Source organism: Exophiala viscosa (genome assembly GCF_022695815.1).
Source record: "Exophiala viscosa unplaced genomic scaffold EDD37scaffold_16, whole genome shotgun sequence".
NCBI classification, from domain to species: domain Eukaryota; kingdom Fungi; phylum Ascomycota; class Eurotiomycetes; order Chaetothyriales; family Herpotrichiellaceae; genus Exophiala; species Exophiala viscosa.
In genome coordinates this window covers 1-21,355 of record NW_026944368.1, presented here as the reverse complement: position 1 = coordinate 21,355, position 21,355 = coordinate 1, and the positions used below count along the sequence as shown (strand labels likewise).

The 21,355-nt window shown below is 51.6% G+C and overlaps 6 protein-coding genes across 6 annotated transcripts; 4 read left to right on the top strand and 2 right to left on the bottom strand.

Moving 5' to 3' along the window:
- Positions 1–607: 607 nt before the first annotated feature.
- EDD37DRAFT_654496 (3-hydroxy-3-methylglutaryl-CoA reductase) lies at positions 608–4,160 on the top strand (the record flags this gene model as incomplete). Its single annotated transcript, XM_062818688.1, has 3 exons — positions 608–943; positions 998–3,741; positions 3,791–4,160. The coding sequence occupies 3 exons, from the start codon at positions 608–610 to the stop codon at positions 4,158–4,160; spliced, it is 3,450 nt and encodes a 1,149-aa protein (XP_062665486.1).
- A 1,344-nt stretch (positions 4,161–5,504) lies between these two features.
- EDD37DRAFT_675410 (uncharacterized protein) lies at positions 5,505–8,712 on the top strand (the record flags this gene model as incomplete). The annotated part of the gene is made up of 2 exons (XM_062819539.1): positions 5,505–7,790; positions 7,840–8,712. The coding sequence occupies 2 exons, from the start codon at positions 5,505–5,507 to the stop codon at positions 8,245–8,247; spliced, it is 2,694 nt and encodes an 897-aa protein (XP_062665485.1). The 3' UTR covers positions 8,248–8,712.
- Positions 8,713–8,980: 268 nt separating this feature from the next.
- On the top strand, positions 8,981–9,958 carry EDD37DRAFT_570882 (peptidylprolyl isomerase; the record flags this gene model as incomplete). Its single annotated transcript, XM_062814305.1, has 4 exons — positions 8,981–9,218; positions 9,378–9,547; positions 9,606–9,712; positions 9,772–9,958. The coding sequence occupies 4 exons, from the start codon at positions 8,981–8,983 to the stop codon at positions 9,956–9,958; spliced, it is 702 nt and encodes a 233-aa protein (XP_062665484.1).
- Positions 9,959–11,141: 1,183 nt separating this feature from the next.
- On the top strand, positions 11,142–14,573 carry EDD37DRAFT_200318 (uncharacterized protein). Its single transcript, XM_062810162.1, has 3 exons — positions 11,142–11,883; positions 11,933–12,146; positions 12,196–14,573. The coding sequence occupies exons 1-3, from the start codon at positions 11,242–11,244 to the stop codon at positions 14,523–14,525; spliced, it is 3,186 nt and encodes a 1,061-aa protein (XP_062665483.1). The 5' UTR covers positions 11,142–11,241; the 3' UTR covers positions 14,526–14,573.
- An 824-nt stretch (positions 14,574–15,397) lies between these two features.
- Positions 15,398–17,817, bottom strand: EDD37DRAFT_200320 (uncharacterized protein). The gene has a single exon (XM_062810163.1). The coding sequence runs from the start codon at positions 17,677–17,679 to the stop codon at positions 15,727–15,729; it is 1,953 nt and encodes a 650-aa protein (XP_062665482.1). The 5' UTR covers positions 17,680–17,817; the 3' UTR covers positions 15,398–15,726.
- A 901-nt stretch (positions 17,818–18,718) lies between these two features.
- Positions 18,719–20,408, bottom strand: EDD37DRAFT_675374 (aspartic peptidase domain-containing protein; the record flags this gene model as incomplete). The annotated part of the gene is made up of 2 exons (XM_062819538.1): positions 18,719–19,809; positions 19,905–20,408. 2 exons carry the CDS (start codon positions 20,406–20,408, stop codon positions 19,048–19,050), a joined length of 1,266 nt encoding a protein of 421 aa, XP_062665481.1. The 3' UTR covers positions 18,719–19,047.
- Positions 20,409–21,355: the final 947 nt, after the last annotated feature.

The following is a 21,355-nucleotide window of genomic DNA, read 5'->3' as shown; positions in this document are numbered from 1 at the left end:
AGCGACGACGGCTGGCGTAGAAGCCGAATGCGCCCACCTGGAGCCACTCTGCCACCTTTTTTTCCCTTTGCCTTTTGGGACTTTTTAACCGGCGTCAAACCCTCGATCAACCGGCATTTGTGGAGTGCAGTCTGCTACAGTAGTCAAAGTGGAACGACCTGCACAGTCCATCTCCCAGATACCGGGAAGTCGCCATGGCCTCGAAATTTTGTACCTCTAGCAGGTTTAGTTAACGTTAGAGAACCACCTTCCACTCCCTCCCCTTGGATCAACTGCGATCTCTCATTTGGCCTCCAGTCTATCTTTCGCTGATACTTTCATTCCTTTACACCACTCATCACAGAAAAGCAGCATCCTCTCCACGAACCAAGCCATTGTCACCCAAGACAAAGAATTAATTAATTGTCCACGCCGCACCGGAGTCCTCCTCCTGACCGCCACTTGCGTCTTGGTACAACTTCTTCACCCCTCGCGCTGTGCACGCGACTGACAACTTGGAACCAGGAGCCACTATCTCGGGTCTCGAGCATGGCAAGGTAGCAGCAACCACCTGTGCTTCCTGTCCTACACACGATTCTCTGCGACCGTCCTATTCTCCACCTCCAAAATGAGAGGCTCACACCTCCTTCCTAAACAACTCCGCTCCCTGGGCCAGAGCGACAGCTGGCTGAATCGCACAGTCACCTCGAATCTACTGGCAGTTTGCCACGTTGCCTGCGGACATCCTATTCATACCATCGTTGCCATTGCTCTTCTCGCCAGTACCTCCTATGTTGGCCTATTACAAGAGAGCCTGTTTGACAGTGGGGTCAAGTCTTTACAACACAATGGTCGGGTAGACGTTGAGGCACTCCTGAAAGGGAGTAGAACGCTGGAACTGTCTCAGAACACCGCTTGGAAGTGGCAGTTCTCCGAGGATTTTAGCGTCCCTATAGTGTCGCTGGTGAGTTGTTCAAGAAGCTTCGACTTGAGTATAACGTCTGACACTTCATGTTAGGGTCCCAACCACTACGCTCTTACGACCTTCGTTTTCCCTGATTCTTCCTCGACACAGCTGGCTCCCGAGGTAGACTCTGTTCACGTGCCTTCCAATGTCACAGCCAACAACATCCCGACTACCTCAAACGTCCTCTCATCCATCTCGCACGACACCTCACTCGCATTCTATGCTGCATTTTCCGAACTCCCAGATTTTCTGCGGTCTGTGCAAGAGCTCCCAGCACGACATACACCCTCGACAGATGATGACTCCGCTCTCTGGATCATGAAAGCGGCACGAATAGGTGCCAATGGCTCGCGAGGAACATATGCGACGTGGTTCAAAGAGGGCTGGACCTCCTTCGTGGACCTGATCAAGCATGCCGAGACTCTGGACATTGTCATCATGGCTCTTGGCTACTTGTCCATGCATCTGACTTTTATCTCGCTATTTCTTTCTATGAAGCGCCTCGGTTCCAACGCCTGGTTGGCTGTCTCGGTCTTGTTTTCTAGCCTGTTTGCATTTTTGTTCGGATTGGTGACGACCACCAAGCTTGGAGTTCCTATCAACATGGTCCTGCTTTCGGAAGGCTTGCCATTTCTAGTTGTCACCATTGGGTTCGAAAAGTCCATCATTCTCACAAAAGCTGTGCTTTCTGCATCTTACGATACCAAGCGACGACCAACGGAGAATGGGTCCGCCAACGGGAGCGCTACTGGACCAGTAGTTGCTCCAAATGCACCAAACTCCATTCAGGACGCCATCCAGATCGCGGTCAAAGAGACCGGATTCGAAATTGTTCGGGATTACGCAATTGAGATTGCCATCCTTGTTCTTGGTGCAGCTTCGGGCATCCAAGGTGGTCTGCGACAGTTCTGTTTCCTGGCGGCATGGATCCTTTTCTATGACTGTGCTCTGCTCTTTACCTTTTACGCCACCATTCTCTGCATCAAGCTAGAAATCAATCGCATTAAGCGTCATGTCGCATTGCGCAGAGCGCTGGAAGAGGATGGCATCAGCCACAAGGTCGCCGAAAACGTGGCCACTGGCAACGACTGGCCGAGTGGTTCGGCGGATCACACCGGATTTAACATTTTCGGCCAGAAGATCAAGGCCAATAGCGTGCCCAAGTTCAAGATCTGGATGGTCACCGGCTTCATTATCATCAATGTTGTGAACCTTTGCACGGTGCCTTTTCGCACCATGAGCAACATCAAGGCTCCGGGAGCTTCTATACCAAGCGTTTTGACACCCGCGCCTATCGATCCTTTCAAGGTTGCAGAGAATGGCTTGGATGCGATATATGTGATGGCAAAGAGCAGGAAACTTGACACCTTCGTTACTGTTCTACCACCTATCAAATATGAGTTCGACTGTCCATCGCTTCAACATGACGTTCAAGACGACCTCGGCTTCTTTGATCAAGAATATACAGACCAGTTCTTGAACGTTGTAGGCGGTCGTGTCATTGGAGGAGTCTTGAAGAGTCTCGAGGATCCTGTTTTAAGTAAATGGTTCCTCATTGTCCTGACGCTCAGTCTGATCCTGAACGGATATTTGTTCAATGCGGCGCGCTGGAGTATGAAAGAGCCACAGTCGTCGACGAGTTCACCAGAGGGTACGAAGGCTCCACGGCTGGAATTATCTGCGGCACCAAAACCCAAGCCGCTCAACCTCGACTTATCAGCCACATCAGATCGATCATCAGCTGAGGCCGAGCAAATGCTGAAAGAAAAGAAAGCTGCATTCCTTACAGACGAAGAGTTGATAGAGCTCTCTTTGAAAGGCAAGATCCCGGGTTACGCCATTGAAAAGACCCTAGAAAACCTAGAAGTCATGACTCGGCTGGATTCATTCGTCCGAGCAGTCAAGGTACGAAGAGGTGTCGTGTCGAGGACGCCAGCTACCAAACAGTTTTCAGCTGCATTGGAAGCCTCCAAAGCCCCCTACAGAGACTACAACTATGAGCTTGTCCACGGCGCCTGCTGTGAGAATGTCATTGGGTATCTACCTCTGCCTCTTGGGGTTGCTGGTCCCCTGGTCATTGATGGTCGAAGCTACTTTCTTCCTATGGCCACGACTGAGGGTGTACTAGTCGCTAGCACAAGCCGTGGTTGTAAGGCCATCAATTCTGGTGGCGGTGCTACTACCATCCTCACTGCCGACGGAATGACAAGAGGACCATGCATGAGCTTCCCGACCGTAACCAGAGCCGGAGAGGCTAAGATATGGTTAGATTCGGAAGAAGGTCAGAAGAGAATGCGAGAGGCTTTCAACTCCACCAGTCGCTTCGCCCGATTGCAATCTATGAAGTCGGCGATAGCTGGCACCAACCTCTATGTCCGATTCAAGACAACCACTGGAGACGCCATGGGCATGAACATGATCTCCAAAGGCGTTGAAAAGGCCCTCAATGTCATGTCAACCGAATGTGGCTTTGATGATATGGCCATCATATCACTCTCTGGCAATTACTGCATTGACAAAAAAGCGTCGGCCATCAATTGGATCGATGGACGAGGTAAAGCAGTCGTTGCTGAGGCCATTATCCCTGGTGACGTGGTTCGGAACGTGCTCAAGAGTGATGTGAATGCTCTCGTAGAGCTCAACATCTCGAAGAATCTGGTCGGTAGTGCTATGGCAGGCAGTATTGGTGGATTCAACGCCCATGCTGCGAATATTGTCGCTGCTATGTTCTTAGCCATGGGTCAAGATCCGGCTCAGGTGGTTGAGAGCGCCAATTGCATCACGCTCATGAAGAAGTAAGTGATGCATCTTGATTCTGTGAGGGAGATGACTAACATGATTTAGTAACAACGGAAACCTACAAATCAGTGTGTCGATGCCCTCCCTGGAGGTTGGCACTATTGGTGGTGGGACCATCCTCGAAGCGCAGTCGTCGATGCTTGATCTGCTTGGTGTGCGAGGAGCTCATCCCACCAATCCTGGCGACAATGCTCGACAGTTAGCTAGGATTATTGCAGCAGCTGTGCTCGCTGGTGAGCTTAGCTTGTGCAGTGCTCTTGCAGCTGGTCACTTGGTCAAGGCGCACATGGCGCATAACCGGAGTGCAGCCCCAACGCGGACTTCTACGCCTGTGTCTGCTGCAGTTGAACCTTTCCTTAAGGCTCAGAATGGGTCTAACGTCCCTTCGTCACTGAAGATGACGAATGGGAAATGAAAAGCGTACCGACAGTGTACACATGAACCTTATTGTATATACGGGCTGTTCGCGTGGCGTTCAAACTTTGTAGGAGCATAGATGGATGGTAACACCTGGTATGGTAATCCACAGTGAGGCAATTCTCCTGGGCCGGGCACAGTGTGCGATACATGTCTCACGAAAAGACAGTGCCCAAGCAATACGAAGACAATTAATGTCAATCAAGTACGACCTTATTATCATGACCTTCATAATCTGTGTGAGCAGTGACAAGCAACCGCCTGGTGCTCGCTAGGTGACAATGCCACGGTTTCTACAAAGCAGCTGGACGCAAAGTTGTGGAAGGAACCCTACACATCTGCTGGAGGGGAGATGGGCAGGGCAAGTCTTGCGCACAGTATGACCAACAATATGTTGCATTGCGCCCTTTTCACACGTGTAGCCTACCTCTCTAGCTCATTCTCGCGCTTGAGTGAGGTCCAACTCTACAATTCGTATCGATATGTGGCCGGCGTGGAGTGGTTCGCGTGTTGATGGGTTGGCGTCGATGACCGCGACCGAGACCAATCGGTGCACCGTATTGACGCCCTGGGGCGAGAAGGCTGAAGTAAAAGGCCCATCTCCTCGGGACAGGAATGTCAGATCCCTAGCGTGAGATTTAGTTAAGGGGTAAAAAGGTTTTATGGGCGTGGAGGTGTGAAAAGCCTGGAATGTTCAATTGCTGATCTCGCATAATGTTGTTGTTGCTCGTGCAAATTGAAGAGACCCAGCATTGTGGTTGAGGCCGAGGTGTGCATATGCGTCTATAGCTGAGATGAATGTTGAGAGAATGGGATTGATGAGGAATGGAATAAGTTAGGTGGACAAAGGGTGACTCGTACTTGGACTGTCGTTCAGGCTTGACGTTTCCAAAGTACGGAGTCGAGTGCCTTACACTTTTTTAATTGACCCCTGCCGCTTGCGCCTGCAGACACTGGACATTGGACACTGGACACTCACCTTCCACACCACGCCACACCGCAACTGTTTTTCCTCTTCCTACTCCAGCATTCCTTCGCTGCCACACTCGTTTTTGGTTGTCTGGTGCAAAGTGCCGACCGTATCTCATCCCATCGGCCTATAATTGCAGACCTACTCTCCTTTTCTGGCGCTGCAATCGCAGTCACGGCTGCGACATTGGCCAACCCGGTCGTCCACGCCCTGATTCGGCTGCATATCCTCTGACACATTCTGCTTCACCTGCAAACCCTACACCGAAAAGCTCCAAAGTCTTCCTCGCTTCACCTGGTCGCTCGAGAAGACTCCTAGATACCAGATCATCGTCAATGCTCAACAAACCCTTGCGGATGACCCAGTGAAGTAATGCAAGCAACAATGCCGCCTCCCTCACGAGGGTCGGAATTATCTCCCGTGTCTACAGGGAGTGAGTGGTCGGGCGTGAACACATACAACCAACTCCCGCGCAATGATGGCCCTTTCGCACCATACAAGTCCTCCGGCGACGACTATCCCCTCAAAACACCACCTTTTCCTCGGCCTCAAGCCAATGGAAGCATGTCCTATGGCCCAGGCCCCCTCGACCCTTTCGGGCAACGACAAACCTCGGAGTCTGGCTCTCGAGGCTCGTCGAGAGCCGGCTCGGTTGCCGCCTCCCGGTCGAGTGATGGGACCATCTCGGACGAGCAAAGTAGGAGATACAAGAGAATGGAGGCGCAATTATTCCAACATTATACCATACTGAAAGGATATCTGAAAGGAGGCACGCAAGTTCCACCTCGCCCTAACAAGGCTCGTGACAAGCTCTTGCGTCTCTCCCCAGTCCAATTTCACGAATTAAGCACCGACGTCTTTGACGAATTACAAAGAAGACAAGCCGCGGCGCCCTTACCAGGACGGCCACCACGGCAACAAAACGTTCCTCCATTCTTACAACCACGTCCCGACTTCCATGAGAAGCGCAACCAAGCCAGACAGAAGCTGTCGTCGCTCCAAGCTCCGCGCTTCAAAGATCTGTCAACCGATGTCTTCTGCGAACTGGAGAGAAGATTTCCCCAGTTTGCGCGCGGTGATGGACCACGGAGGGAAAGTGACCGATCACATTCGAGAGGCCCGACAGGCAGTTTCTCCTCTCGAGACGGCTCCAACGGCTTTGGTCCTCCACCACGCGCTCAAACTTTCGGTTCCGGTCCTGGCTATTCTCAACGAAATGAATCTGTCACGAATATTCCACAATTTGACAACCCTCCGCCCAGTGACTACGGTCGCCCAATGGCTAAACAGTTTCAAAGCAACACCATTATGCCCAATAAGAGTATGATGGTAGAGGACGAGGACGATAGTCAAGCCATGGATTCCAAGTATGATCGTTCCAGCGATGCGTTTGGCCTAGAGAGTTCTCTTGCCAGTCCACGAAGTGATCGAGATACATCAGCCACTTCGCAAAGCGGGGTCAGCTCCAAATACAAAAGCAATCAGCCAGCCCTGACAGAAATGGAAGACAGGCTCTCTCAGTTGGAGCTGAGTTTGGAATCAAAAGATGCCGAGATTGGTGATTTGACGGCTCACTCTGATCAGTGGAAAGCCACGACTCGAGAACTGGAAAAGAAGCTTCAAGCGGCAGAAGACCTAAACAAATCCTTGAAGGATGAAATCGAAAGGTTGAAGGTGGAGCAGCCACATAACAGCGGAGAAGACGTCCTTTGGAAAACCAAATACCTGCAACTCGACCAAAATCACGAGAATCTACAGGGTCGCCTGGCGCAACAACAAGAGCTGACTGACGAAGTTCGCCAGCAAGCTCAGACCTTCTTGCAGGAGATGAGAGCCATGGCCGAATCAGGAGGCAATCTGGACCGTGAGCAGAAGCTACAAGCAGATGTTCACAAACTCGAGGAAGAGGTCAAAGAGTGGAAGGCTCGATATGTCAAGACCAAAACCGCGCTCCGCAGCGTTCGAGCCAGCTCACTAGGACTCAGCATCGCTCGTCCAGATGCCAGTCGGCACGCGGCTGCTCTCCAGGATCAAGCAGGCTTGGTCAAAGACGTCCACGTTACCAAATTCCAGATCTCCATTGATGAGCTGCTCCGTATCGCCAGGTCTGACAGTCCTGCTGCTGTACTTGACCATATGAAGACAGTGGTATTGGCTGTGCGGGCCATCACTTCAGACATTGACGCGGATGCGACTGCGGACAAGTCTGACGAGGTCGCGAAGCGAAGGACCAAGCTCAAAAGCAAGGTGTCGGCTACAGCCAACAACCTCATCACGGCATCCAAGAATTTCGCTTCCGCAAATGGGCTTTCCCCTGTCAGTCTTGTGGATGCAGCGGCTTCGCATTTGACGGCGGCAGTAGTCGATCTTCTGCATACCGCGAAAATTCGTCCCACCCCTCCTGGTGAGCTGGAAGACAATGACGACGGCACACTCGAACCAATGCAGAGCAATGGATACTTCAACATTGCCGAAAGCCTTCGAAGAAGAAGTGCCGTCGAAAGCATCTACAGCGCTCTGAGTACTCCGCCCGATACTAGAAATGTTTCTATGCAAGCGGCCCAAAAGAATGGCTCCGGCTATGTGAACGGTGCGGGACTTGGTATTCAGTCTACGTATGGCACCAGCCAAGAGGAGGCGGACCTTGAGGATCTTAAGGTATGATCTGTCGCTCGAGTGTGTGATTTTTGAGCTAACCCCGGTCTAGATGTACCTCGAGGATCGAACCGATGTATTGGTCCAATCCATTACTCTCTTCGTCGATGCCATCCGCAACGATGAAGATATGCCTGTGGTCCGCGACCATATCTCCGCCATTGCCGCCACGATCGAAAACGTCGTATCATCGGTGGAACGAACAAGGAATGAGCCGTCATCATACCAATCAATTTTGACTGAGAGGTTAGGGCCGATTATCTCGATCTTACAGGACTGCGGGGAGCAGCTTTCGCAGGCAAGTACGAATTCGACAGCCTATGAGGGGCGACCTGAGAGCAAAGAGTTCATGCAGAAGCTACCTCCCCTGGCGTTCCAGGTTGCACGAGAGACAAAGGAACTCGTGTCAAGAGTCATGGCCATTGAAGCGGGACATGGTGAGGCCGAAGATTTTAGCTGATAGCAACTCACCACAATACGGGAGTTTGTACGGCTGGAAGACGAAAGTGCTACGATGTTTATGGGCATGAGTATCGATGTATGATAATGTATCAATATTGGTTAGATACCTACTGTTGATGTGCCACCCCTTGATGGAAGCCCTTGAAGCCCCTTTTTCTCTGGATGCACGTGACAGCTTGGCATCTCGATTGACATGACAGGCTGTCGAGCTTTTTTTCTCTTACAGCTCCATTATCAAGACATTCTCCAACCAGAAAGTTCTTCTCCTGCATCATTGTACATTACAGTATTCGTTTGTAAGATTATATCATTTTCCATCTTGGGTTTCTTTCGGGTTCCGGCCACACGATTTCTCAGGCATCCCTTACGACATCGTTGCGTGGTGCATATTTAGACTAAGCGATTACACCTGCGCCCCCTGGCATCATTGAAAAAGGCGTCGTTCTTGAGCTCTTGCAACCCAGCATTGCTCTGCTATATTTGCTAGCTGGTAAGTTTCTTCTATGGTCCAGCTTCGGAAGGAGTCGGATCAATGGGAATCTTGAAGACGTGATGGAGTGAAGCTGACAGGTGATGCCATCAGTACCTAGCTCTATTTCTCTCTTTCGCCCTTTACCACATCAAATCACGTGCATCACATCACTCGGTGCATTGTTACCGTTGCCCGCCGCCCGCCGCCCTAATAACTACGGTTTTTAACCCCTCATTCAGCATCACAAACTTGGTCAACTATGGCACTGCCCCGCCGCTGTCTCAATTATTCTAAATTTCACACCTTCACCCCACGACTCTCTTCTTCCACTCTTCCAATCACTCATCGACTTCCAACTGTTCCTTCATCCGTCAGATCCTTCTCTTCTTCACCCGCAAGCATGACCATCAAGGCCTACTTCGACGTCGAGTACACCGACGCTGCTCTCGACAGAGCTCGATCTGATGCTGAACGATCCGGCGGCAACGTTCCTCCTCGTAAGTTCACTCACCCCTTGTTTCATTGCCCTCCATTCTTCTCCATGTCAAGGCTCACCTCAGAGCTCCGGGCATGCTTGTGCATCTATCCAGCGGCCAGCTCGCTTTCTCTACACTGCTTCTCGACCATTGGCTGACATTTTGACTTCTCATTTCTAGCTAAGCGTGGCCGTATCAACTTCAACCTCTTCGACGATGTAGTCCCAAAGACTGCTGAGAACTTCCGTGCTCTCTGCACTGGCGAGAAGGGCTTCGGCTACAAGGGTAGCAAGTTCCACCGAATCATCCCTCAGTTCATGTTGCAAGGTGGCGACTTCACCCGGGGCAACGTGAGTTCAGAAAACAAGTTCAAAGAGATGTGGGCGTCATATACTGATACAAATACAGGGCACTGGCGGCAAGTCCATCTACGGCGAGAAGTTCGCGGATGAGAACTTCAAGCTTCAGCACACCAAGCCTGGTCTTTTGTCCATGGCCAACGCCGGACCAAACACGTAAGTGCAGCCACGTCTGGCCCGATTGGAAGTTATATACTAACATTTCTCGTGTCCAGCAACGGCTCCCAATTCTTCATCACCACCGTCGTCACCTCCTGGTTGGACGGCAAGCACGTCGTCTTCGGTGAGGTTGCCGACCAAGAGAGCCTGAGAATCGTCCAGGATCTCGAGAAGACTGGTTCCGGCACTGGTCAGGTCAAGCTGCAGTTCAAGCCTACCATCGTCGATGCTGGTGCAAACTAGAAGTGCGAATCGATGAGACTGCAGTTGGCAGAATTGCAAAACATGGAGAGACGCAGAAGCATAGTACTTTCAAGTACATTCATGAGAGCGAACAAAAGCCAGACTTGTTGCTAGGAGTGACAGAGAGCCCCATACAATAGGCAAATGAAAAGTTGATTCTACTCCATACTCATAACTCTTCGTGGTGTCCTGCGTGATAGTGCGTGATATACTGCGTGGTATAGTGGTAGTTTTTCTTTGTTCTCTAACGTGTTCAACTGTCGATCGATGATGTTCAACGGCAATGGCCGCGACCTGGACTGTGAAATTTCGTTGAGATCTGCTTTGGGGACCCCTCATTCCGATCATTTGCCGTTTCGTGAGCCCCTGAGTCGGAATGGCAAAGTTTCGGTTCTGTCATGACGTGCTTCTGGGAGGTGATTCATCTGGTGCCGCCAGTTTAATGTACTCGATGAGTTTACGTCCCCAGCATGTGAGCTGGAGGTATGTAATATGTTCCCGCCGCGTCGCTGGTGGAAGTCGTGAATTCATTTTCTACTGTGAGACTGCCGTCAAGCTGGAGAATCCTTCCTAAGAGATGAAGAAGCACCGCAAGGGCGGTAGGTGAGGCTCGATGAAGGTAGGAACTTTTATCATCACTGCTGCCCATGTTCGGTCAAAGGTTGTTACCTCTTGATGAATTCGACGTTGCAGCCTCATCATGGTAACTTCGGGATGTGAAGGAACCTTGCCCCTCACTTTTGTCTGCAGATAGGGTCCCTGTCTGGCACACTCCAGCCTTGTTGATTAGGGGGGTTGGGCTAAAAACGCCTAGGTCAGTCTACCAACCGACTCGTCGTCAGTTGACCAATCCTGCAAGATGCCTCGATGGCGCCTGGAACCAATCGACGTCTCACCTGGCGGAAGTCTGCCTTGGCTGGTGGCTTTGTCTCTTCTGAGCTCTGCTGTCAACCTCAAGAGTTTCCTGTCTCATCCTTCGCCGGGATATAGCGATCGGCCGCTTTGTTTGCGATAGACCTTGACTATCACAGTAAACCGGAATTCGCCTCGCAATTATGGGATCGAGACCAATTTCTGATATCGGATTATCTATTGTCTACGAACCAGTGGGTGTAGCACCAGTCGCTGAGCATGTTGACCACGTCACCATCGCACAAACGCTGACTTATGGCAGTATCGTATTCGTGCATGGGCTGCAGGGTCATCCTCAAAGGACCTGGTCCTGTCCTTCTCCGCCACCTCCTGCGCAATTGGACTCTCAAAAGACATTTTGGAAGAAATTGATGTGCAAGCCACTAGGCCGCGGCAATGAACAGCCGAGATCATCCAGGCAGGATGCAACCGCACTCCCCTTTCCTAAAGAGCCTACAGCGACTGTTTTCTGGCCTCGGGACCTCTTGCCATATGACTGTCCCGACGCAAGAATCCTGACATGGGGATACAATACAATGATTACAAATCGCCATAGTGCAGCAAACCAAGATGATATCTTCGCGCATGCCAAAAATCTGCTATTTACACTCCAGAGAGAGCATACGAAGGACAAGGACCGAAGACTCATCTTCGTTGCTCACTCGCTTGGAGGTATCATTGTGAAGGAAGCCCTTCGCCGTTCGCAGGACGCGACGGAGCCCGCGATTCACGGTATAGTGGAGTCCACCTCTGGAATCGTGTTTCTAGGAACACCTCATGGTGGCAGTGCCTCTTTCGCGACTGTCGGTGATGTGATCCGCAGGATTGCGAGCACAATATTACGCATGGACACCAATCCAGCCATATTACGCGCCCTTGGACTTCACAGCCCCGAGCTGGAACTCGGAAGAGAGTCTTTCATTGCATTATGGAGATTGTACGACTTCAACGTCAAAACGTTCCAGGAAGCACTGCCTCTGACGGGCGTCAACGTGGGACTGCTAAATGAAAAGGTCAGTCAACACACGACAATCGAATGGTTGTCTGATTCCGAACTCTCAGGTTGTGCCGAAGCAATCGTCCTCGCTCGGTGATCCTAGAGAACGTGCCGAGACTATTGAAGCCAATCACATGAACATGTGCCGATTCTATGGAGCCGACGACCCTCGCTACAACCAGCTCAGAGGGGAACTCAAGAACCTGGTCGAAGAGATCTCGGCAACCACGCGAGCGGTAGTGCAGCAAGGCACAGACGCCTCACAGGCAGATCTGCACGGCAAGAATACACCCTTAAGCCTTTTTTAATCTGCTGATATGTATTTTAGCCTGCTTGTCGTCCCTGAAATATGCGGATATGGCATTGAGACAACTCAGCATACATTCACCAATGAAAGACACCTGCAATTGGCTATTCGCGGACAAAACTTACCTCAATTGGTACCACCGCAGAGACGCTGACTCTCATCAAGGTCTACTCTGGATTAAGGGAAAGCCAGGTAGTGGAAAATCAACCCTGATGAAAGAAGCTCTCCGGCGGACATCGGTCGACGCAGAGGCAGAGGACAAACTCCTTATGTCATACTTCTTCAACGCGCGGGGAGGTGAACTTGAATACTCAGCTCTTGGTCTCTTCCTCTCTTTGGTGTTGCAGATTGTAGACAATGATTGGCGAGCCCAAGCTAAGATCCTGAAGATGTATGTGGAGAAGAGAGCGTCTACAGCTCAGACAGTAGCCTGGCACCAGGCTGAGCTGGAGGGTTTCCTGGCGGACTGCCTTTCTCATCAGTCGATAGAGCAGCGGATCGAGATCTACATCGACGCTCTAGATGAATGCGATGAGCCAGAAGCTCGAAGAGTGGTTGATTTTTTCCGAGAACTTAGTTCTTCAGCCTTTGCCCATGGGTCCAATCTCAATGTTTGCTTCTCAAGCCGTCACTATCCTAACATATCTGTGCCAGACTGTCCTGAAGTGATAGTCGAGCAAAGAAACAAAGATGACATTGAAAGATATGTGCAAACTACCTTACGAAGGACCCATGCGTCCTACCAGACGTCTCTGCAGGAGATTGCCGTGACGGTCATCCAGAAAGCATCAGGAGTGTTCCTATGGGTCGTCATTGTTCTTCAGATGTTGCGAGAGGACGCGGACAGAGGCTCACCATGGGAAATGATGCAACGCAGACTTGACGATATCCCTACAAAGATGGCTGATCTTTTCGCGGAGCTCTTTAAGAACCTCAACATGAAAGACAGAGAGGAGGCTCTGCAAATGTGGCGCTTGGTTATCTGCACACCTTTTCGCATGCACCTAGTGGAGTTGCATGAAGCTATATCTTTTGATCGCACCGGACGAGCATCGAAATATAGTTTTGGCGCCCAGTACTATTGGGTCAATGACGAACTTCACAGAACACGATTGAGACTATTGTATCTGTCTCGGGGGCTCCTTGAAGTGGTCTCTTCCGACGAAGAAAATTCCCTCGATGGGTCGGTAGTCCAGCCAGTTCATGAAACCGTCAAGGAGTTCTTTGCTGACAAAGGCTTTCTGCTGTTCGGTGTCAACACCCACCGCGACGCGATCGGACAGGGGCATTTCGTACTGAGTAAATTGTACTTCCATTATCTCTGCTCGGAGAAAGTGGGTCATTCTCGGACGGACACTCACCTCCACATCAACAAGCGAAAATGGCCATTGCTAGCTTACGCCTGTGATTGGCCATCCTATGCGCGTAAGGCCGATATACTAGGGTTTGTGGCCTCATATCTCCTTGACGGGTCTGATCTTTGGAAGGCTGGCTTGGTTCGCGAATGGAAGAAGGTCGAAGATCCATCAGTTCCGAAGCGTAAGCTCCCTACATGCGCTCGACATGACACGATCTTGTCATTTCTTTGTGCTCAGCATCTTTTTTCCACGGCGACGCACCTCATCCAGAGACCAGATTTCAGGGTCCATGAAATGGACTCACGTGGCCACACTCCATTGCACAACGTTTGTGGCGAGGCCGACTGGGAGCTGGGTCAACAGCTGGAACGGTTGCTTCATTTGATTCAGAGAACGAAGGTGGATGGAAAGCAACATCATCCAGATGTGTCTCGGTTTCCGATACGGATGATACGGCTGGGCCCCACATGGCCGGGTTGGTGCCTAAATATAGTGGAGGACCGTCTAGAAATGTCGCAGTCTCAGAAGCTGAGCCCGAAGCTGGATGCCGAGCTTGATGTTACGGCCGCTGAAGTTGCGGAAGTGATGGGCCGAGCGCTGTGTCACCAACAAGGACGAAACCTGGATTCCAAGCTGGATGTTAAGGCGCTGGATATGGAGGAAGTTCTGAAAGAGGCGCTATGTTGGGAGCAGGAACGGAAGGTGGATTCGGAGCTGGACGCTAAGGCTGCCACCCTGGCGGAGATTCTGATGCGCAAAGGCGCTGATCCCAGAGCTATTGCACAGGACAGACGTTCACCCGTGGATATCGCAAAGTCTCGGGGCATGAAACAAACGCTGAAGGTGCTTACTCGAACATCGACAGCCACCGACCTCAGCTCTCTCCCGACAGACAGCCTGGTGGAACCGTTATCCCGAGAATTAGCTGGCTTGGCTGAGCCAGCGGCGGCTGTGGGGAAATTTATACCAGATCTTGCGCTGGAACAGCAGTAAGTCCTTGAGTCCATGTTGCTCCAATGAGGAGGCTGTGGCTGGCATGACCATTTTTCGATTTCCTTGATGAGCTTTGTGCGTGGACGAGTCCAGCTTTCAGTCATGCCCCGGTGAAGAATGCCCAACCGGTTGATAAAGAGGTGATATTACATCATGAGTCATGATTTGGAAGACAGGTTCTTCCGAGCACGAAAGTAGGGGAATGCAAGGGCTTGAAAGATCTGAAAAACAAGTTTGACAATTCATTTCTTCTCGTCCATCAATGTTGCGCATCAAGACATCGGCACCTTCCCATCGTCCCGTACAGACCTTGATATGGTCCACATACTCAACTGAAGATATAGGCAGGGATATTTCAACAGGGACAGCGGCCGTGCAAAGTTGGGTGGACAGACGGAGCGCCGTTGAATGAGGCGGGAAATGACAGTCACGTGACTGAGACCTGCGCAAGGCTGAACCCCCTGGCCAGACTCCGATGTACCATATTTTGCATCCAAGCTGCCTTGACTTTTGGCAATGGATAGCTAACGCACTATCATTCATAGTTCAGATGTTTACGGCGACTGCTATGAACAGATCGCAAGTAGACGTTCTGGACTTGGAATGTCTCTTGGACTCGACCACATATCAAGTTCCCTGCCGAGATCATGCCAACCAGCGTCATATGATAAGAACCACCAATCCACCCAGAACGGAGCTGCAAAAAGATTGAAACGCAGAAGGGCGCGAGACCTCCTTAGTCCATAACCGCACACTTTCCAACCCGAGCCAGATCTTTCCGCTCAACCTCCGTCTCTGATAAGCCCTCAATGCTTTTTGATAGGCAGCTTCCATACGCTGTACGTCTCCTTCCTGCATGGCCGTCACGAAGATCCGGTCCTTGGGATCCAAAGTGACCGCTCGAAGTCCCTCCAAGGCAGCTGCGCAACTACGTGGCAACTCATCATACTTGACTACCTTTGCCACAGCTTGCCCGTCGTTACCAGGAAGGCTGGAAACTGAAAGATGAGTCTGGTACAAAGAGAAATCGTAGACGTTTTGAAAAACCGTGAGGCGCGCTTTGGCGTGTATATTTGGCATCCAGCGTGAAGAGACTCCTCCGGATGACAGAGCCACAACATTTCAAGTACATAGTCCTTGCAGATCGTGAGCTTTCCCCATCAGAGCCTTTATTCGCAAGGTCGCACAGTGTTTGATTAAGTTACGGACCATCGGTTTCCGGCTTGCACAGACGAAAAGCTACCCTGCCTCCAGCTTCAGTCAACAGCCGGATTCTTACTGTCTCAGCCTTTTTGGAAAGCGGTAATGCTCCGTCGTCTTTGTATGAGCTTATCACATTCAGCTCAGAAGACCTAGTTGTACGCACAATCGACGAAAAGGTCTTATCTCGTGCGCAGCCACTAGATAGCATTGCGTGAGCGCCAATCGCTAGGCAGAGCAGTGCGAGTCCAATGCCTGAGGAATATGCTACTATCAACGGCAAAGGCGAGTATTTCCACACCGTGCTTGAGGAGGTGGTTGCGCAGGAAGTATTGGTAATATTGGTGATCTGGAGGCGCGGCTCAGAAAGCAGCGAGATAGAGATATTGTGAGAAAGCTCCTCGATGAGAGGACCAATTTTCAGGTGCGGGATTGCCAATTCAGCTTGGCCGTATGGACTGCTTCCGTTGTATTGACTAATCAGAGTCGGCACCAAAGCAATGGTTGTCTGGTCGACGAGAACCTCTCTTGGATCTCGAAAAATGCTACCATTGATCGTGGATATCAGTATCTGGTATATCGCTGCAGTATCCAGGGCGGCTGGAGTGAGGCTCTGTTGAACTCCGTTTGGGCCAATGGGGCCGGCATCGGTAGGTCCTCGACCGTTCCAAGCGGAGGACGAGAAGCCGACGCTGTTAATATGGCTGACATTCAGGATATCATTGGTCTGTTGACCATCTCTGTAAGTCACTCGTAAAGTGTAGGAACTGTTCATGAAATCGCAGAAATAAACATGGACGTCAAGAGCTTGCTGAACAGACTCATTCTCCGACAGAAGCTGCGCGAAAACGTTGCTGACTCCGACCCATAATTGATTGGTGTTTTCATTGAGTCCAGCGTAGTAAAGACGGTCGTACAAGGTCTGTTCATTCGCAAAACTGTAGTTGTACCCGCTGCCATATCCGGAAAACCAGTACGAAGCATTATCTGCATAGGAAGGCTGCGACATGGTCCATGGGGCCTGGGGACTGTCAATGTCCGGTGTGCGGGTACATCTCAGGGCTGGTGCAACAAAGTTGACACTGTAAGTGCAATTTGAGCCGCATGGTGACGTCCAGCCTAGTTGTTGTCCACCCTGGTATGTAGCTGTCACTATCCTTCGGGCAGTCATGGAGGGGGTGTAGGTGACACCTGTGTATGTTACCGTAGACAGTGCCAGGGATGTACCATAGTCTTGCCAGTTCTGATCAGTCATGTCGAGCGTCGGCACGGCGCATTTCGACATCGAGAACGACTGTGTCAGTAGACCCACAGACAGAGCCGTTGGAGAGACCAGAGCTATCAAGGGCATGAGCCAGACGACGACCGCGACCAAGGCGGTGAGCAAGGCCGATCTCCACAAGTCCACGACGAACAGGCTAAGGAATGATTCTTGAGCGTTGAATAAGGCGTCGATTGCCCTGATCGTAACGCCGTCCGCGTCCTCGGTGCGGTGCAGTGTAAACCAGAGCCTTTGTACATATGCGAGTGAGATGGTCGCAGTTACCGAAAACTTGACCACGAAAGCCATTGCAAGTGAGTATCGATTTACCCACGCCTGGTTGGAGACTGGTTTGTCGTTCAGGGACTTCAGGAAGAAGTGATGTCCGAAAGCCATGCCCACTGCCAGCAGGAAAAGCCCCACTGCTGTTGTAGGAGTTACCCAATGAACGTTTCTGCTCACTGGTGGTTCTTCTGCCTGCTGTGAAGTTCCATCAGATCGAAGCGGTGGTCCGTCAGTCCACTGATACGCGATCGGGACAGGTTTCCTAGCAATTCGTTGCTCGTGAAAGAGCGAGTTCGCCTGATGTTCGGAGGTCACTCGGCTGTTCTGGGTGTCATTATTCGACAACGGTCGTATCAAAGGCGTAGACACTGGTTGTGAGTGGTGATCTTGTGGTATGAGCGCTGCCATTGGCAAATGTGGCCTTCGGGAACGGAGAAAACTCCTTGTGTAAGGCGCTATGAGCCCCAACGGTGGCAATAATTTTAAGATGTACTTTCTGAGTCGTGTGACGTCTGCAGTCTCGACTTTGGTGGTAATGGAGATACGGAGTCACATGAGAGATGAACAGTCCGTGTCAATTAGTGATCTCTGGAGGGTTTATGTTGAGAGCTGTTCGAGCACAGCCTTGCTTGGCTTTTTCCACCTACCTATCGTTGTTCCCGGTGCAGCAGAGGGTCAGACGACTGTGATTGAACGGGGGCAGGCTAGTACGGATCATGGTCTGATGACTTATCTAGGTCTTGAGGCATGAACGTTCTGATCTCGTAATTAATGTTGGGCTGGATGTCGTTAGTCTCGAGACTGAGCCCGTTGTCATGAGCGAGTCCAGCGTCAAATGCAGCCTACATAGGAAGGATCACAGGGAAAATGTCCATATTAGGTCCAGCATTTGCGGCTGAGTGCATAGTCAGTGAAACTGGCAAGTGGAATCTCCAGTCACTTCTCGCCACATCAGTCAATCACAGCCATTGCAAAGGCCACAAAGGTGGAACAGCTGCCACGAATACGAACCTGGAGATCGAAAGAGTTCGGCGGCGGGAATGCGCTTTCATAGAGGGAGGGAGCAGCCTGCGGCAGCCTGACCAATTTTTCCTAGAGCGCATTCGCACCACCCACTGATTGTCTCTAGGGTGCGAACGTCATCGAAGACGCAAGGCGCTTGAGGAAGATATCAGGAGTTCCCACTGGAATTGACGATGCCCTCTGAAATTCCTTGGGAAACGCTTCTCTGAGACATCCTTCGGTTCTCGAATCTGCCGGTCAAAAACATCACTGCAGCTTGCATATCTGTCCGCATTTTTGACAGACCAGCCTCAGTCCAGTCCAGTCCAGTTCAGCTCGAAGCTAATTAGCGTGCGTGCGCGCCCTGCCTGACTCGCCAACCTCTTGACGTACGGCAGACGTACAAATTAAGTTAGGTCGGCGCCTGGAACAGCGTTTGCAGCGGTAGCGTGGAAGCAAAGACTCCTTGCATAAAGCTTAGATGAGCCATGTGGCTCACATCGTGAGGATAGTCACTTGGATTTCTGGGGCGACCAGTGCGAGGTTTTGAAACAGAAAATTTGGTATCATGGGCTCTGCTTCTGGTTCAGCCGGACACCAGTCTGGCTCGCTTGACAGGCACATAGGAGGGGAGCTGGCAGCTAGCGAGTCCTTTGTGAGACCAATTACCATCTCGGTTTGTCCCTACTACGTTTATGATTAGGCAGTTACGCATCCGAGCTCATCATCATTCATACACCGAAACATCAGCTAATCAGACTGAGCGGGGAACCCCTATGATTCATAGTCTGGCCGCGCTGCCAAATGTAGTTGCATCTCACCCCAATCGAAAACGATAAGAGTATTGCGGAACAGATTGTCCCCGAGAGACTGGTAGCCTCCAGGTGACATGGTCTGGAAGGCACTCAGGCACCCTTGGTTGATGGACTGCTGGTGGATCATATCTGCCAGATTCACCTTGAATGCCTGACCGCCGATTACGTATTGGACACTCGGAGGCGTGGCACCGCATCCCACCTCCCAGGACCCGTCAACAATCGAGCCCGGAGGGTCGAACAATCCATTGATGGCAGCTGCCGTGTCGGGAGTCACGTAGGAAAATGCCGCCCCCGAATCGATGACGAACTTTATATTTTCGGTGTCACTGCCAGAGGTGGTGTCATCATTGCCGTACCAGAAGACTCCGCCAATGTCGACGGTGTACAACGAGGGCTCAGCGGCGTCGAAGTTCGGGTCGATCAGGATCGGGCTGCTGGCGAAGGTTGTGGCCGCATTGACACGAGGGTCGGTGTGGTCCGGTACGCCGCCGATGGCCAGGTAGCCGCCGAACCCGGTTTGAGAAGCGTCGCGCGACAGTGCCAGTGAGAAGTACGAGGATGTTAAACCCTGGACGTCGAAAATAGTGTTCATGACAACCGAGTACTGCAGTCGATTGTTCGCGCCATCGAATTTGGGATTCGACCCAGAGTAGATGGCCGACGGCCCAAAGGCCACGCCCAATATACCAGAGGTAGTCCCGTCGCCGATGTCGCCCCCCTTGAGTCAAGTTAGAAAGTAAGCCTTAGAGCCTCAAGTCAACCTGCCAGGAGAGACGGGAAGGGTGAGACGACGCAGCTTGTATCTTGGCTTACCGAGGTCACGATTCCAACTTTCTGACCCTGGACTGTGATGCCGGCAAACGAAAGGCTCTCGTCGATCACGTACCCGTTGGCCCACTGGCCATACTCGTAGGTGGCGTTGAAATGTTGCTCCAGGAGGGGCTGAGTCGAACTGTCGGCCTCAAAGCCACCCGATCCGAAGTAACAAGAGCCAACAGGGTCGCATGTCAGCGTCGACGACGCCACCCAGACGTTGGCACTGCCAGTGTCGACCTCTAAGAAGAATGACTGACTCCCAAATGCCACCTCGACGGCGGGTCGACCATCGTTCCTAATGTCCAGGAGCGACGCCCCTCGTCGACGCCGATTATTCCCGGAATCTGGCACACGAAGTCGACGAAGTTCCGTCGGACTATGGATGCGGCTAAACGTACCGATGTGACGCGAGGGCCGCAAGTCAGGCGCGTGAAAAAGAGGCGAGCCCGCCGTGATGCCAAGCAGCGGCACAATAAGCAGCAATGCAAGCGCTGAGACCATGCTGCCCAGGGATGGAGAGTTGCTGAAATCTGCTGTGGATGAAGCAAGTCACTGTCAAATATGAACCGTGATGGCCTCGGCGCCTCGCTGATCGTGCAGCGGCAATCAGGCCCATATATGTCCTCGAAGCTGGACTGGACATAGACAAATGTCTTTCCATACTCGGCTTGGTGCCTTTCAGCTCTTCAAAATTTGGACGGTGTGGCCTTAGGCTGAGTCCCCAAGGCATGGTCTTTTTCAAAGGGTGCGCCTCGACGTCACCATCAAGGCAGAATACGGCGGCTTCGCCTTGCTTGATACGTTAACCCCAGACAGCTCCTTCAAAATAGCTCGCCGCGCAGGTGGCAAAGAGCCCTTGTGCCCGCAACGCAAGGTTGAAGGGTGTTACCGCCACAGTCCTCCTCCGCGCATAAACATGATATCAAAATGTGGTCGACCACAACGACTTAGGTGAGCGAGGTCAGAGGGTATTCCCTTTGTCAGGCGAAGGTAACACGAGGTAACACGCATGCGGCCAAGGGAAACTAAAACCGCCATCCATATCGGGACGTCTCAATTGGGAATGCCTCACCAATTGCTGGACTGATACGGGCAGACATGAGCAGCAGCTAATCAAGTTAAGAGAGAGCAGCGCAGAGATGCAGAAGCGAACTTTCAGATGTGCGTCCCAAAGTTTCGCCAGACCAAGGGACGCCAGATACTTAGTGCCTGGCTCGATGAAGGGGAGATTTTAGCGAGAGTTCTTAACTTATCTAAATTCGGCCGGCCGGGGGTGGGGGCTGTACCAGTGGATTATGCGGGGCAGGAACTGCATGCCTTGCCCCGGCGAGTCAATTATTGTACTATAAGTTAAGCTAGTACTTCCCCACACAGTCCAATTCTCCCTCGTGGCTGTCTACCTCGCTTAAAAGAAAGCCTATTGAACGACCTTTGATAACGATGGGGGG